This window comes from Heptranchias perlo, chromosome 1 (genome assembly GCF_035084215.1).
Source record: "Heptranchias perlo isolate sHepPer1 chromosome 1, sHepPer1.hap1, whole genome shotgun sequence".
In the NCBI taxonomy this organism is placed as follows: domain Eukaryota; kingdom Metazoa; phylum Chordata; class Chondrichthyes; order Hexanchiformes; family Hexanchidae; genus Heptranchias; species Heptranchias perlo.
The window spans coordinates 182,821,555-182,837,851 of record NC_090325.1 but is presented as its reverse complement, the minus strand read 5'-3'; the positions used below and the strand labels follow the sequence as shown (position 1 = coordinate 182,837,851).

The 16,297-nt window shown below is 44.5% G+C and overlaps 1 protein-coding gene across 1 annotated transcript in view; it reads right to left on the bottom strand.

The window, feature by feature from the left end:
• The window catches only part of polr2b (RNA polymerase II subunit B), a 49,037-nt gene extending 37,515 nt beyond the window's left edge, over positions 1 to 11,522 (bottom strand). Inside the window, exons 1-5 of the mRNA XM_067994365.1 lie at positions 11,357 to 11,522; positions 4,164 to 4,236; positions 1,869 to 2,019; positions 1,661 to 1,773; positions 1,340 to 1,559 (exon numbers count right to left, since the gene is read on the bottom strand). Of these exons, the coding sequence (XP_067850466.1) occupies positions 1,340 to 1,559; positions 1,661 to 1,773; positions 1,869 to 2,019; positions 4,164 to 4,236; positions 11,357 to 11,375 (576 nt within the window). The 5' untranslated portion in view covers positions 11,376 to 11,522. The remainder of the gene's footprint in view (positions 1 to 1,339; positions 1,560 to 1,660; positions 1,774 to 1,868; positions 2,020 to 4,163; positions 4,237 to 11,356) is intronic.
• Between the last annotated feature and the right edge of the window lie 4,775 nt (positions 11,523 to 16,297).

Genomic DNA, 16,297 nt, shown 5'->3' with positions numbered 1-16,297 from the left:
CCTACCCAAGCCAGGGAGTCAACAAGTTCAGGCTGATGGGGGGTGAGAAAAAAGTGACAAGAAATTTTTTCAGTGAAACAGCCAAGTTCTGAAGATCAACATGGTCACATGTATGTCAATCTTTGACTGGTTTAATTGCAACCAGATACAAAGGGGTTGCTGACAGAAAGCATGCTTGTTGGCCGCCCCCAATTGTGAAAATTTGTCCAGAGTGCATTGAGGGTTATAGGAAGTTAAGCTTTTTTTCAAGTAATAATTTCTAAAATTATGAAAATAACTACTTATACCAATAAATACATCCATTTGCTATGAGAGTAAATAAGTGCAAAACTAGTGCCAGTCTATAGGCTGTATGTCTGACTGCTAGACAATGCTGGAACAGTGTTAATGAGGTCATATCAGGTTTGCTTGTCAAATTAAGCAATGACCCAAATGCACAACTGGTCTATTGAAATAGTAGGCACACCAGGTAGAATAGTCATATAAGCATTAGTTTAAGCCATATAAACATCATACTAATTCTGTAATAGTTGTAGGGGTTAATCAGGACAAGGTCAGTGTCTGAATGTTGTGAGAGGCAGGACTCAATAACGGTCTGTATGAAGAGATAAGAAAGAAATGTTAATGAACAGGCAAGGTGTCAGATAGTATGGGTATAGGGAGTGTGAATCATGAATAGAACTGACTGTGAAATATATCAAGAAAAGATAAGAATGAAGATCATATCTAATAGGCATGGTTACTCATGTAGAAAGAATAACGAACAGAGATTGATGGTATTGCGCAGGCGCATTAAGGGAAGACGATAGGAACATCACTTAATGTAGTGATGTGTTAGGTAAACATACTCACATATTCATTAGACATAGATAGGACACGCTGATGTAATTGCGTCATGTCAGGGAGACTTAATTAACCCTATGAAGATACGGTGCACCGAAGCCTCCTTAGGGACTTTTACTTAGTCTTACTGAGGCTCGTGCGATCAGTCAAGATGACACCTTTATGACACCCGATGAGTCTGTTTCACACGAGTTACTTTCGGAACCAGTCTCATGAGCACTGCATGTAATGCATTGTATCATTGTTTTGATGACTAGAAGAAAACAAATCGGTTTCCCGGTCCTTGAACTTGTATTAAGGGTAAGGATAAATGACTATCCTATAAACCCAACATCTATAATATGCCTGCATATTCATTAGACAATTATAAAGAAATAGTATGAAAAGCACTACAATTAACTCTTGTATTGGTACTTATGTGGTTCATATCACCTAGCTGGTAGATATTTAATGTCTCAAAACAATTTGGTTTTCATTAGATCAATGATCACTGTACCTTTTCTGATCCATTGATGATGAAATAACCACCAGGGTCCAGTGGGCACTCATTCAGCTCACAGAGATCACGATCAGTCAGACCACTAAGCAGACAATAGGTGGATCGAAGCATGATAGGAATTTTTCCTATAAATGTCTTCTGATGCTGTGTTTGCATTTGTTCCTCTCCCTCCTTAATAACTGTCTTTGTTATATCTACATAAAGAGGGGCTGAATACCTGTAAAACAGTAAAATGCAACATACCAGATCCCCAATTCATTTGTGGAAAGTTAAAAAAAAAGTTGACTTTGTCTCTGCAATGCATCAAAGGAAACTTACGTAAGGTTTCGTAATCTAGCTTCATTTGGCATCATTGGAGATGGCGCCCCATCCCTTTCCCAATGTGTTGGTTTGGATAAATAGATCTGTTCAAATTTGAGTAAGAACCGGGGCTGGAATAGGGAGAAAACAAATATGCATTATACATATACACAATTCAACTGCTAAAAATGCAATCGAGTTTTTTTCTTTTGGGGGGTTTTCTTACCGGCTCTTCTACTTCCCCAGTTGTATGTTGAGCTTCAGCTTGGAGATCTATCGGAGGAGCATCTTCCACAATTCTCTGCACTGACATTTGTATAAATTCATCAAATGAATCCAACTGCTGTCGAACCAAACCTTTCTCATCAAAATATGAGCTGAAAAACAATTTTTAAAAAATACTTTGAAGAAAAGGCTCGACAACTTGTTACTGAGAATCAAACCATCAGGTAATAATTCACTTACTGTCCAAATTCATAGGCGAGTCTTTATTCTTCCCAGTTTAAACCAGCTTCCCAAAACTATTTACAATTTTAAGTTTTCCCAATTAAAAAGGTTCAACACAGCCTCCTGTTTCAGGGGCTCATTCACTGTACTCCCAGAGAGTAGCGTTGTTTCATTCTATGAATGATACCTTGGTCTGGGGCTGGATGATGGAAGTGATGTTAGATGGTAAATATTGGACCCTCATGTGTGAAAGATTAAGACGACACATCGTGGCAAGTGGCATTCTCCATCAAAACCTTCTTTCTCATCCTGGCATTGAAAGATCACAGCCACTTTCTGAAATGTGTTTGTGTCATCCAAGCATTAGCGCTGCTTTCATAATCAGATGGAAAAGTTTTCACATTTTTAAAGCAGCGAGGGTCTTTGCTTTTATCAATCACGAGACGTTTCACCTTGTCCGAGCCAGTTTGGTCAGCACACAACAACGTACAGTGTTCTTTTCTTATTATTCTACTGCTCACTTTTTGCGCAGGTTTGATTAGGCGGAGCACAATGGAAGAAAAGTCCACTCTTGTCGCAATTGTAAATGCAGTCGGGAGGATACTCTGCTAAAAATCTGGCAACACTTCCTCAGTCCATGCATCAGCAGCAGGTTTTGCCCTGTCCTCTTTCTCACCACACAGCTTTTAGTAAACAAGGTTGTGTCTCACTTTCCAGGAATCCATTTGATGCTTCAAAGATTTCCACACCGAGTTCTTTGGCAAGCTTATTAGCTATGGCTTTCAATCAGCAGCGTCAAGCGGGACATTGAGCTCTTTTGTGATTAAACCACTTAAGCAGCGTTTCCTCAACATCAGCCATCGTACTTTCACGCTTTCGTTTCCTATCCCGGTTCTCATTTCTTTCCCAGTCCTTCAAGGCGTCAGCTTTTCTTTTCAAAATTCTAGAAACCAGAGATTCAGAAATGCCATGCTTCTGTGTTGCTTTAGAATCCTCAATTCCTTCAAATTGTTCAAAACATCCACTTGCTCACAGTGCTTTTTTTCATTTAGCCATCTGGAAAATTGACTTCCTCATCGATACGACATTAATAAGCAGGTGGAAACCAGGTCAAATGGATTCTTAGGCACATGGACCACTGAACCCAATCAGATTGAGAAGAGAGAGCCTCAGGCTCAAAGGTGACAAGTCTTGTTAAATCAGGATTTCTGCACAACACACCTGCATATAAGCAGGAATTCCAGTGCATGAAATTGCAATAAAACCAGCTTTTCATAATTGGAAGTATAAGGGAAAAAACAGGACTTTAGAAATGGTTGCATTAAAACGAGAATTGTAATTAAGCAGGTGGCAAATAAAAAGATACAACTGTATTTTCCTTCTGCTTCCTGCTGGCTCGAGTCCCATTTAGGAGTTTGAAGCAGGTTCCAGTTGAGGCAATACAGGTAAAGACCAAACCACTTCAGCAGGGTATGCAAGACTCATCCTTGACAATCCACTGCACTGGATTGTGACCCTCAGCCAAAAATTAGTGAGTACCCATGATTGAGCTGAACCACTCCACGCAGCTGATTGACTAGCAACTAAAATTTGTACCTGAAGAGATTAATTCAAGCAGTCAAAAATTAAGTGTAAAGCCACTCTGACCAAAGGATAGTTTGGAATGCCAGTTCTTAGCAATAATTTCAGGATACACTATAAACAGTTTGCTACAGTATATCATTTACATAATACATTTTGTTTGACATTTTTTTCTTTTGGTCATAGAATCATAGAATCTTAGAATCTTACAGCACAGAAGGAGGCCATTTGGCCCATAGTACCTGTGCTGGTTCTTTGAAAGAGCTATCCAATTTAGTCCCACACCCCAGCTTTTTTTCCTAAACCCTGCAAATAGAATCTGATTCCATAACCCTTTCAGGAAGTGCATTCCAGATCTTAACAATCCTCTGTGTGAATAAGTTTCTCTGCACTTCCCCTCTAGATCGTTTGCCAATTATTTTAAATCTATGACCTCTGGTTACTGACCCACTCTGCCAAATCTGATTCCAAGCCCAGCAGACCCTTTCTTTACCTGATAACAATCCAACATGCCTCCTGCCACAAATCTGGGGTGATTTCATCATCATCTTCATCATATTGCATATCTAGAAATCAAGTAGCAACAGTTAGCAAGATTCTAGGAACCAGTTTGTATCAATTCAGAAAGTCATCATACTGTGCAACATTGTAAAGTACTCAGTTTATTACCAACAAAATGGATTCCAAAAGCAGAAACCATAGCCATTTGATGCCTACCACAACTTGATAGCTAGTATCTGAGTCAGTGGTAAACACAAAATGCCACATTGTACTAAGTGGTGTAATCTATCAGTGTAAGAGACAAGGAAAAGAAAGAAAGACTTGCATTTATATAGAGCCTTCCACAACCTCGGGATGTCCCAAAGCACTTTACAACCAATGAAGCACTTTTAAAGTGTAGTCACTGTTATAATGTAGGAAACACAGCAGCCAATTTGCACACAGCAATGTCCCATAAACAGCCTTGAGATAATGACCAAATAATCTGTTCTAATGATGCTGGTTGAGGGATAAATATTGACCAGGACACTGGGGAGAGCAAGACGTCGAGGGGGGGGGGGGGGGGGGGTGGAGGAGAAAGGCGAGAACTTGCACAAGATGGGGGAGATGAAGAAGTAAAACCGGAGAGGGAGAAGGAGGTGAAGCAGGAGGGGGAAGGAGGAGTAAAGCCAGGTAGGGAGAGAGGAGTGAAAGGGGGGGGGGGGGGGGGGGGGGGGCAGGGAGGCGGAAAGAGGAGATTCTCCGAGTCGACTGCGGATTGCTCTAAAGAATTAGTAAGCTCATGTTATGAAGCAGCATTCCCTCCGACTCACCATGAGCTATTTAATACCACTAGTATCTTGTGTCATTTCAGCAATTTCTGCCTACCCCAAACCACATTCTTTCTAGATTTGAGAGTTTAAATTTCTTTATTCTTTCCTCACAGGTTATCCTAAGTAAACCAAGTGAATGTTATCATTCAGGCTTTTTAAACACCATTCCTTTGTCAACGGTTGTACCAATTCCTCTCAAGCCGGGGCTAACAATGATATTTAGCAGTAACGCTACACGCTAGAATTTGTGTACTCTCAATGTCTCCAATCTCTTGAAACTCTCAAAATTTGGGACCCACTTCATACAGGCTAAAATTAAGTGACATTTATTTAGACAAACCATTTTCACAAGTAAAGAGAATAGATGCTATACAACACAATATAACTGCATATAAAAATCTAGCAACGGCCCAGTCCACAATGGGTCAATATATATTCCTTTTAGTTTCTTAAAGGAAAACAGTCCAGCAAAACGTCTTTCAACTTTTCTTAGTTTCTTGATGGAACAGACACTTCGGAATAATCCCGGCATAGGCCAGTTGGGACGAATGGCCTATTTCTGTGCTGTAGACTCAATGTAATCAAAGGCGACTTCTCCTGTTCTGACAAACAGAAAGCAACTTTGAAGTGTATTCCTACAGTAAAGTATCCACATATAAGTGCCAATTTTCTGATGCCAGCAAAATCAATTAAGCTCGCCTGTGGCATTGATGTACCTGTACTGACAGCTGCAGGGTTTGTCCTGCTAAATTTTCCGCCCCCTTCATTACAGTAGGTTCCTCTTACATGGAAAATGTGCAAGGAGACAATCTTGGAAGCTGATCAGCTGCAAGTCGGAAAACTGGGCAAGCCGGCAGCTCTTAAAGGGATCACCCTCAATAGGGAGTTAGCTGCAACTGCACTTCAGCAGATTGAACGCCTCATCAAACACTCCTGTGTACCAAAGGATGACCCTGTTTGGTACCAAAGGACATCCACATGAAATCCCGGATGTAAGCTGCATGGTTAGAGGTCAGTGAGCGAGTGAATGCAGTCTCCCAGGGCTGAAGTTTTGGGTGGAGAGGCTCGTGCTAACATCTTCATTAATGTACCCCATTATACAGGCCAAGGCTGCTCACAACCATTAGGACAAATGATGGACCTGCCTAGATGGCCTTCAGCCTTTTTGGATGCAAATCTGTACAGGGCATTAGCCACTGATACTTTAGAGGCATGATGCCACCACCCAGCAAGTATCTTCCATTTGTCATAATCCTTCATACATGGAATCCCTGTCTCAGGGGCGCTCAAAAGAGGCTGCATTTACCAACTGTTATCATTGTATCCGTCTTGGAAGCCATTGGTTGGGAGATGCATTGCGAATCTTAATCTTTTTCTTTTCCTTTGGGTTCTTCCCAAGGTGAGGCCAAAGGAAGTAATGCTACAGACCCTGACAATTCACAGCATATTTTGTCCAGCAATCCAACTGCCCATCCCCAGCACTGATACTAGCCACACCTTCACTCTCAAGAATGTAGTCAGTGAGTTTGAGGATGGTCACCAGGTGAAGGACAAATCACAGATGAAGAGAAGCAAATAGAGACTCATGGAGAAGGAGAATAAAAATTTGGCCAAGCTGTGAGTCGATGCTGTTTGTCAGCAAGGGACTGGCATCGTACTGGGCCTGCCTTCAGACAGGTGTTAATGCAGGAGCAGGAAGCATTTTCTACATCTTTTGAGTTCACCATGAGCAGTCTGTAGCACCTGGCAGAGAATATGCTGCAGGATACCTTCAGGAGGGATTTGCTCTGGAGCGAGTGACATCTTCGCAGCAATGTAAAGGGGGTCCTAAGTGCAGAAAATTATTCTCTCACAAGCAGTGTGCCTGGTACCAGAGAGCATGGGGTTTCCAATTACAGGAGTTTGTAGCTGAGCTGGACATGGCTCCAACTGTTGCAAAGTCATTTTGACCATGCACCCAGAGGTTCAAGGCCACAATCATCCCAACAGGGCCATGGCATCCAATGATAGCCTGCCTCTGCAGTTGCCCCTCCCACTCAAAGCACTAAGGAGGAGCATGACTGCACATAGCACTCAAAATATTGGTCTCATTTACTTTTTGTATAGACAGCATTTCTTGTGTAGGGCCATGTTGCCCTCCTCCTCCTCGGTTGATTGTTTGCCCATTCCTTGTCAGATGGCAAAACTGCAGAATGCAGCCAACAGAATGACCAGAGACTTCAGCTGGACTGAATGGTCTAAATATCAGAAACATTGCTTCAGCAACCCTATGATGTGTTCCACAGATACCAGTGAGGTCATCACCCTGTACCAACGCTCCACTGCTGTGCGGGGCTTTCATCAGCCATGGCTGCAGAGAGTAGCCTTTTGCTTGAATTGGAGGGGGTTGGAACTGGTCTAGACTACAAGTCAGTGCTCACTTTTGCTCTCGGTACATTTGGATGATTTGTATTTAGCTGTATGGAACACAATCTCGAAATTTGCTGATGGCACAAAAGTGGGTGGTTTGGCAAATAGCGACGGTTGACACAAAGACTGCAAATACAGATAGATTAGTGAAATGGGCAAACAGATGGTACACACTGGTTAAACTGGATAAATACGAGCTTATACATTTTGGGAGGAAAACAAGGATTGGGGCGTATACACTCAATGGAAAAATGCTGAAAAGCATGGATGAACAAAGAGACCTAGGGGTTCAAATACATAATTCCATGAAAGTACGAGTATGGGTCGACGAAGCCATAAAAAACTACCAATACTGCTTTGAATTTTACGAATAGGAATATAGAGTACAAGAATAATAAAGTAATGATAAATTTGTACAAAATATTGGTCAGGCTTAAGTTAGAGTCTGCATGCTGTTTTGGGCACCCCATTATGGAAAAAACATTAAAGCCATAATGTACAGAATAGATTTAGGGATGATGTCAGGGATAGGAAACTATAGTTATGAAGGGAGACTTCACATACTAAAATAATTCCCAGTGGAGCAGAGAAAGATGAAAAGGTTTAATGGAGATGTTTAAAATTAGGGACAAACTAAAGACAAATCTAGCACTCCAAAACTGTTTCACAGCGCCTTAACAGCAGCAGAATTGACTAACACCACAATCTTTAACCTCATGGCCTGACACATCCCTCACTCCTTGATCACCATCAAGTGAGGAGGCCAACCATGGTCCAATTGAGAGTAGGTGGGTGTGTTTGCCAGGAGCCACACCAAACACATTAGAATGAGTTACCAACCTAGTGAAGCTATTTCATGGGACTGTCTACATGCTAAGCAGCAAGCTATAGACAGAGCTAGCAGTCCCACAACAAACAAAGTCCTCTAGCCCAACCAAGTCATGAACATCACTATCCTCAACCATGGTGGAGCCCAGAACTTGAATGCAAGAGACAAGGATGAAGAGTCTTTGAACAAAAGTACCGAATAGATGATCCTACTCAGCCTCCTCCCGAGATCCAAATCATTATAAATACCAGTGTTCAACCTATTTGGTTCACTCCACATGATATTAAGAAATAGCTGAGTGCACTGGACACAACAAAAGCTATGTGCCCTGACAACATCCCAGCTTTAGTGCTGACGACCCTGCGCCAGAGCTAGCCGCTCCCATGGCCAAGCTGTTCCAGTATAGCTATGACACTGGCATCTACCCAACAATGTGGACGATTGTTCAGATATGCCCTATCCACAAAAAACAGGATAAATGTAACATAAATATTCACTTGATCAGTGTCCCTGGACTCAATATACACTGCCTCCATCATCAGCACCCTGTGGCTGCAGTTTGTACTATCTACAGGATGCACTGCAGCAGCTCATCAAGGTTACTTTGACCGCACATCCCTCCCCTGCCACAAGAACAACAACAGCAACAATGATGTTAGATCACCATTACCTCCGAGTTGCCCTCCAAGTGAAACACAGTCCTAACTTGGACGTGTATCACTCACTTCATTGTCGGTGGGCCAATATCATGGAATATCCTACTCAACACCATTGTAGGAGCTCCATCACAAGGATTGCAACAGTTCAGTGTAACTGGAGATGAGAACAAATATTAAAAAATGTTGCTCAAGTACAGAAATCCTCTGCTCCAGAGGCTCATTTTTCCGTCACATAGTGTATTCCAGGAGCAGCTCATTTGCACTAAGGATCCATGATCTACATATCGTACTCCCCTGCCATCTCTCTGTTTCCAAATTTAAAATGTAGTGTTAACCTGAACACCCAGTAGCACCAATTCACAAGAAGCAAAAGTCTTCTCATTCACTTCACACAAGTAATAATTTTAGGAAAAAGAAAAAAATATTTGTCCAACGGTACTGTATAGCTGAATTCCCTCTAATGCAAAACTCTGGCTGCGGTTAAACACTATGCTCCTCTGTCCTCTCAGCCCACTGGCTTCTCAGAGTTTAAGGTAAGATTAGTATAAATGCAAGTCTTTCTTTCTTTAGCAGATCCACTGTTTCCTGATTTATCCCATTCCATGAACACAGGTTTAACATTTACCATCTTCCATTCCACAATTGGCACATTTGAGCTTGGGTATTTTTCTGCATTTAATCCCATTAAGTTTTTTTTCATAGTTTCCTTTTTAAAATTTAAATCCTGTACTGGCTCTTCCACATCCTCCTCAGGTATTCTTGTGGTCACCTTCCTCTGTAAAAACTGAAGAAATACTTCTTACACATCTCTGCCACTCCCACCTGACTGTACATCACTGTGCCCCACTATAGGGGATCTAATCTGCCAGTGGGATAGGACATACCCTGGGGTGGTGATGGAAGGCCACACTCTACAGCATCAGAGAGGGATGGGGGGGTTTCTGTATCATACCCTCCAGGATGGGGTCACCCACAAAGCAGTGCTAGATAGTCCAGAACATAGGGATAATCTAGAAAGGGAGAAGCGGGTGACCAGAGGCAAACAGAGACAGGATTCACAGGTGCAGGGAATCCTAGAGTTACTGGAACTGTCCAATTGATCCTTTGTGTTTGACAAGTATGAAGTGAGCAGTCACAGCAACTGTGACTCAGAACAGGGTGGTCCCGAGCAACATTGCAGCACCATGGAACAAGGGACTACCTGGGGTACGGGAGGGGCAAGAGTCAGGTGGATTACAAGAAATACCAATGCAAGGAGTTGTGGGAATGATGGGCATGGGTTTGGAGTCGACAGCACATTCAAGAACTCTGGAGAGGAAAGGGAGGTTGGAGATGGTGTGGCAATTTGCAAGGACAGAAGAGTCAAGGATGGTTTCTAAGAGGAAGAGGGTGATGACGGTAGATTTAAAAGGGAGGGGGACAGTACCCGAGGGGGAATAATTTACAATATCAATGTATCTGGGATATATAAACTCACACACAGTGGGAGGGCAGTGTATCTGGGAAATATAAACTCACACACAGAGGGGGAGGGCGGTGTATCTGGGATATATAAACTCACACACATAGGGGGAGGGCAGTGTATCTGGGATAGTATGGGGGCCAGGAAGGGAAGTTGGATGGTCAGCAGTTTAGTGGGAATAGGGTCATAGACAAGATGGGCTCAGAGATGGCATTTGGGGAGATAGGAGAGAAACTAGAGAAAGATGAGAGTTCAGGGCTAGGACAGGGGAGAACTCCCCTTTTCTTCTTCAAATTATGCCATGGGATCTTTTACATCCATCTGAGAGAGCAGACAGGGCCTCCTCATCAGAAAAAGGGCACCTCCGACAGCGCAGCACTCCCTCAGTACAAATATTCATTTCATTTCCACATCGTTCACCTGAGGAAGGAGGTAGCCTCCGAAAGCTTGTGAATTTAAAATAAAATTGCTGGACTATAACTTGGTGTTGTAAAATTGTTTACAATTGTCTCCCTCAGTACAGTACTGAGGGAGAAATGATTATATGTTCATGTATCTGGAGTGGGACTTGAACCAACAACCTTCTCAGTCAGAGACGAAAGTGCTACCAAGAGATCCACAGCTGGTAATGTTTATAAGGGATGTACTGGATATCGTTCTGCAGATCAGACATTCTTGATCTGCATTCCAACAAAAATGCATTTAACACAAATTTCCTTCACTCAACCGTCCGAATGTCCCGTTTCTCCGGAATCACTAGACACAAGCTCAATGACTATGGCGGATTCCAGTTTGTCTTTCACTCTCAGTTCCCGTGTGCAGACAATCCCACAGACAGCGTCCGCAGCTCGGACCAGGCTCAACTACGACCGAGACCCTGGCGGGCCTGCAACCGATAGTGGACCCCGGCCTGAGCTGAGCCTCAGTGGATCCAGGGCCCGACCGATTTTGCTGCGCCATTTTTTTCCAACACATCACAAACCCGCGGATTGCAGGTCAAAAAACAACACTCACCCTCGTCGGGATCATACATTTTGACGGCCGGTTCTGAGTTAGCGAAGATCGGTTAAAAAGCGACCGAAGCCGAACCGCTAACTCAGCGGATGGAGTTAGATTGAATGTAAAGACCGAGATCGAGCGACCCGCTCCACTCTGCAATGCGCATGCGCTGCCGCTTCCTGTTGTGTTTCGAACACACAGAGGGGGAGGGCGGTGTATCTGGGATATATAAACTCACACACAGAGGGGGAGGGCGGTGTATCTGGGATATATAAACTCACACACAGAGGGGGAGGGCGGTGTATCTGGGATATATAAACTCACACACAGAGGGGGAGGGCGGTGTATCTGGGATATATAAACTCACACACAGAGGGGGAGGGCGGTGTATCTGGGATATATAAACTCACACACAGAGGGGGAGGGCGGTGTATCTGGGATATATAAACTCACACACAGAGGGGGAGGGCGGTGTATCTGGGATATATAAACTCACACACAGAGGGGGAGGGCGGTGTATCTGGGATATATAAACTCACACAGAGGGGGAGGGCGGTGTATCTGGGATATATAAACTCACACAGAGGGGGAGGGCGGTGTATCTGGGATATATAAACTCACACAGAGGGGGAGGGCGGTGTATCTGGGATATATAAACTCACACAGAGGGGGAGGGTGGTGTATCTGGGATATATAAACTCACACAGAGGGGGAGGGCGGTGTATCTGGGATATATAAACTCACACACAGAGGGGGAGGGCGGTGTATCTGGGATATATAAACTCACACACAGAGGGGGAGGGCGGTGTATCTGGGATATATAAACTCACACAGAGGGGGAGGGCGGTGTATCTGGGATATATAAACTCACACAGAGGGGGAGGGCGGTGTATCTGGGATATATAAACTCACACAGAGGGGGAGGGCGGTGTATCTGGGATATATAAACTCACACAGAGGGGGAGGGCGGTGTATCTGGGATATATAAACTCACACAGAGGGGGAGGGCGGTGTATCTGGGATATATAAACTCACACAGAGGGGGAGGGTGGTGTATCTGGGATATATAAACTCACACACAGGGGGAGGGCAGTGTATCTGGGATATATAAACTCACACACAGGGGGAGGGCAGTGTATCTGGGATATATAAACTCACACAGAGGGGGAGGGCGGTGTATCTGGGATATATAAACTCACACAGAGGGGGAGGGTAGTGTATCTGGGATATATAAACTCACACACAGAGGGGGAGGGCGGTGTATCTGGGATATATAAACTCACACACAGAGGGGGAGGGCGGTGTATCTGGGATATATAAACTCACACACAGAGGGGGAGGGCGGTGTATCTGGGATATATAAACTCACACACAGAGGGGGAGGGCGGTGTATCTGGGATATATAAACTCACACAGAGGGGGAGGGCGGTGTATCTGGGATATATAAACTCACACAGAGGGGGAGGGCGGTGTATCTGGGATATATAAACTCACACAGAGGGGGAGGGTGGTGTATCTGGGATATATAAACTCACACAGAGGGGGAGGGCGGTGTATCTGGGATATATAAACTCACACAGAGGGGGAGGGTGGTGTATCTGGGATATATAAACTCACACACAGAGGGGGAGGGTAGTGTACCTGGGATATATAAACTCACACAGAGGGGGAGGGCGGTGTATCTGGGATATATAAACTCACACACAGAGGGGGAGGGTAGTGTACCTGGGATATATAAACTCACACAGAGGGGGAGGGCGGTGTATCTGGGATATATAAACTCACACACAGAGGGGGAGGGTAGTGTACCTGGGATATATAAACTCACACAGAGGGGGAGGGCGGTGTATCTGGGATATATAAACTCAATCAGAGGGGGAGGGCAGTGTAACTGGGATATATAAACTCAATCAGAGGGGGAGGGCAGTGTAACTGGGATATATAAACTCACACACAGAGGGGGAGGGTAGTGTATCTGGGATATATAAACTCACACAGAGGGGGAGGGCAGTGTATCTGGGATATATAAACTCACACACAGAGGGGGAGGGCAGTGTATCTGGGATATATAAACTCACACAGAGGGGGAGGGCAGTGTATCTGGGATATATAAACTCACACACAGGGGGAGGGCAGTGTATCTGGGATATATAAACTCACACAGAGGGGGAGGGCAGTGTATCTGGGATATATAAACTCACACAGAGGGGGAGGGCGGTGTATCTGGGATATATAAACTCACACAGAGGGGGAGGGTGGTGTATCTGGGATATATAAACTCACACAGAGGGGGAGGGTGGTGTATCTGGGATATATAAACTCACACACAGGGGGAGGGCGGTGTATCTGGGATATATAAACTCACACAGAGGGGGAGGGCGGTGTATCTGGGATATATAAACTCACACACAGGGGGAGGGCAGTGTATCTGGGATATATAAACTCACACAGAGGGGGAGGGTAGTGTATCTGGGATATATAAACTCACACACAGGGGGAGGGCGGTGTATCTGGGATATATAAACTCACACAGAGGGGGAGGGCGGTGTATCTGGGATATATAAACTCACACAGAGGGGGAGGGCGGTGTATCTGGGATATATAAACTCACACACAGAGGGGGAGGGCGGTGTATCTGGGATATATAAACTCACACACAGAGGGGGAGGGCGGTGTATCTGGGATATATAAACTCACACACAGAGGGGGAGGGTGGTGTATCTGGGATATATAAACTCACACACAGAGGGGGAGGGTGGTGTATCTGGGATATATAAACTCACACACAGAGGGGGAGGGCGGTGTATCTGGGATATATAAACTCACACACAGAGGGGGAGGGCGGTGTATCTGGGATATATAAACTCACACACAGAGGTAGGGCAGTGTATCTGGGATATATAAACTCACACACAGAGGGAGGGCAGTGTATCTGGGATATATAAACTCACACACAGAGGGAGGGCAGTGTATCTGGGATATATAAACTCACACACAGAGGGAGGGCAGTGTATCTGGGATATATAAACTCACACACATAGGGGGAGGGCGGTGTATCTGGGATATATAAACTCACATACACATAGGGGGAGAGCAGTGTATCTGGGATATATAAACTCACACACAGAGGGTGGGCAGTGTATCTGGGAAATATAAACTCACATACACGGGGGGAGGGCAGTGCATCTGGAATATATAAACTCACACAGAGAGGTTGGGCAGTGTATCTGGGATATATAAACTCACACACACAGGGGGAGGGCACTGTATCTGCAATGTATAAACTCACACACAGAGGGTGTAGACCACTGTAGGTGGGATATATAAACTCACTCACTGAGGTAAGGCCCTGCATCAGTATAGGTTAGCCAGCATTAGCTCTGTATATCTGGGATATATAAATGCACACATTGAAGGGTATCAGTATTAGGTATGATTGCCTACCTTCCAGGATTGTTCTGGAGTCTCCAGCAATTAAAGATTAATCTCCCAGACACTGGTACAAGTCCCATAGTTGTGAGTTTGTATAATTATAATTTTTCCCAGGAGAAAAGTCATAGGGGCAATAAAAATATATATATTTTTTAATTTCCTTTGAACACTTGTTTACCAGTTCTCCGGAGCGGGCTCGAGGGGCCATATGGCCTACTCCTGCTCATATTTCTAATGTCCTATTTCTAATGTTCTCTCTCGACCCCTCTACAGCCTTTGTGTTGTCAGACTGCTTGTCCAGTGTCCAGGTATCCAGTCCTGGTTGATCCGCAATTTCCTCCGATTAAACAATGGGAGAAAACGAAATCATTGTCTTTGGACTCCGCCACAGCCCTGAGCTGAGCTTCTGACCCCCTGTCCTCTCCATCGCAAACACCGCTGTTTTATCAAAATATTGAGCTTGAAGCATGACTCTCTAATGAGTCCATGCAGGCCATGCGGACTCTGGATGCCAACATGTCTCCCGCCAGAAACAGCCAAACAGATACTTTAGCTGTGGCCTTAGAACGCGGCACATCTGTTCACCAGCCTGCTGGCCAGCAGAGTGGTGGAAGTGATGTTGCATTGGCCCAGGAGAGGGCATCTCAGCAGTCAGGGCAGGGACCTGAGCAACCTGCTACTACCTCTGCTGACGCCACATGGGATGCACCACGTAGAAGCAGTAGGAAGAGAAAGGCTAAGCAATTGTAATTCACCAATGGTATGCACAAGAGTGTTTGACAAAATGTCATGTTGTTAATTTATATTTTCTTTTTGGTTGTGTCACATTAAATCTAATAATTCTCACCACCACTGCCACATCTTGGCCATTATTGAGTCCCTTTTGTGAATTTACCCTTTCATGTGCTTCATCATGAATGCCAAGGCATTATGTCACCCATTGGGCGGGTGTGTAATGGGTGTATACATGGTTGAAGGACTATTTTGTACAAACGGAGTTGGGGGGTGGAGTGAATTGGTGGTGGTGGTTGTTCCTGGCAGCCTGAGTATTTCAATCTGCACATCTCATTAAGAGAACCTCTTAGAGATGAGGGAATCCCTGGCATCCAGGGCAGCAATGTGCGCTGCTGTTCTGGCAGTGGGATCCCCATCTTCATTTTCCACCTCCTCGTTCTCTTCATCCTCTTCTTCAATGTTGCCATCAAATGAGGATGCTTCATGAGTGCATTCGACTTTCTCCACCTGTAACCCTCTCTGCTGCGGTATATTATGCAGGATGCATCACACAATGGTTATTCTGCACACCCTAGCTGGTGAGCACTGAAGGGCTCCCACGGATCTATCCAGTCACCTGAAGCGCATCTTCAACATTCCTATGGCTTTCTCAATGACAGACCTGGTGGGTAATATGGCTCTGGTTGAACCGCTGCTGTGCCTCGTTGGTGGGGTTTCTCACAGGTGTCATGAGCCATGTCTGCAGTGGGTATCCCTTGCCTCCAAGGAGCCAGCCCTTAAGTCTGTCTT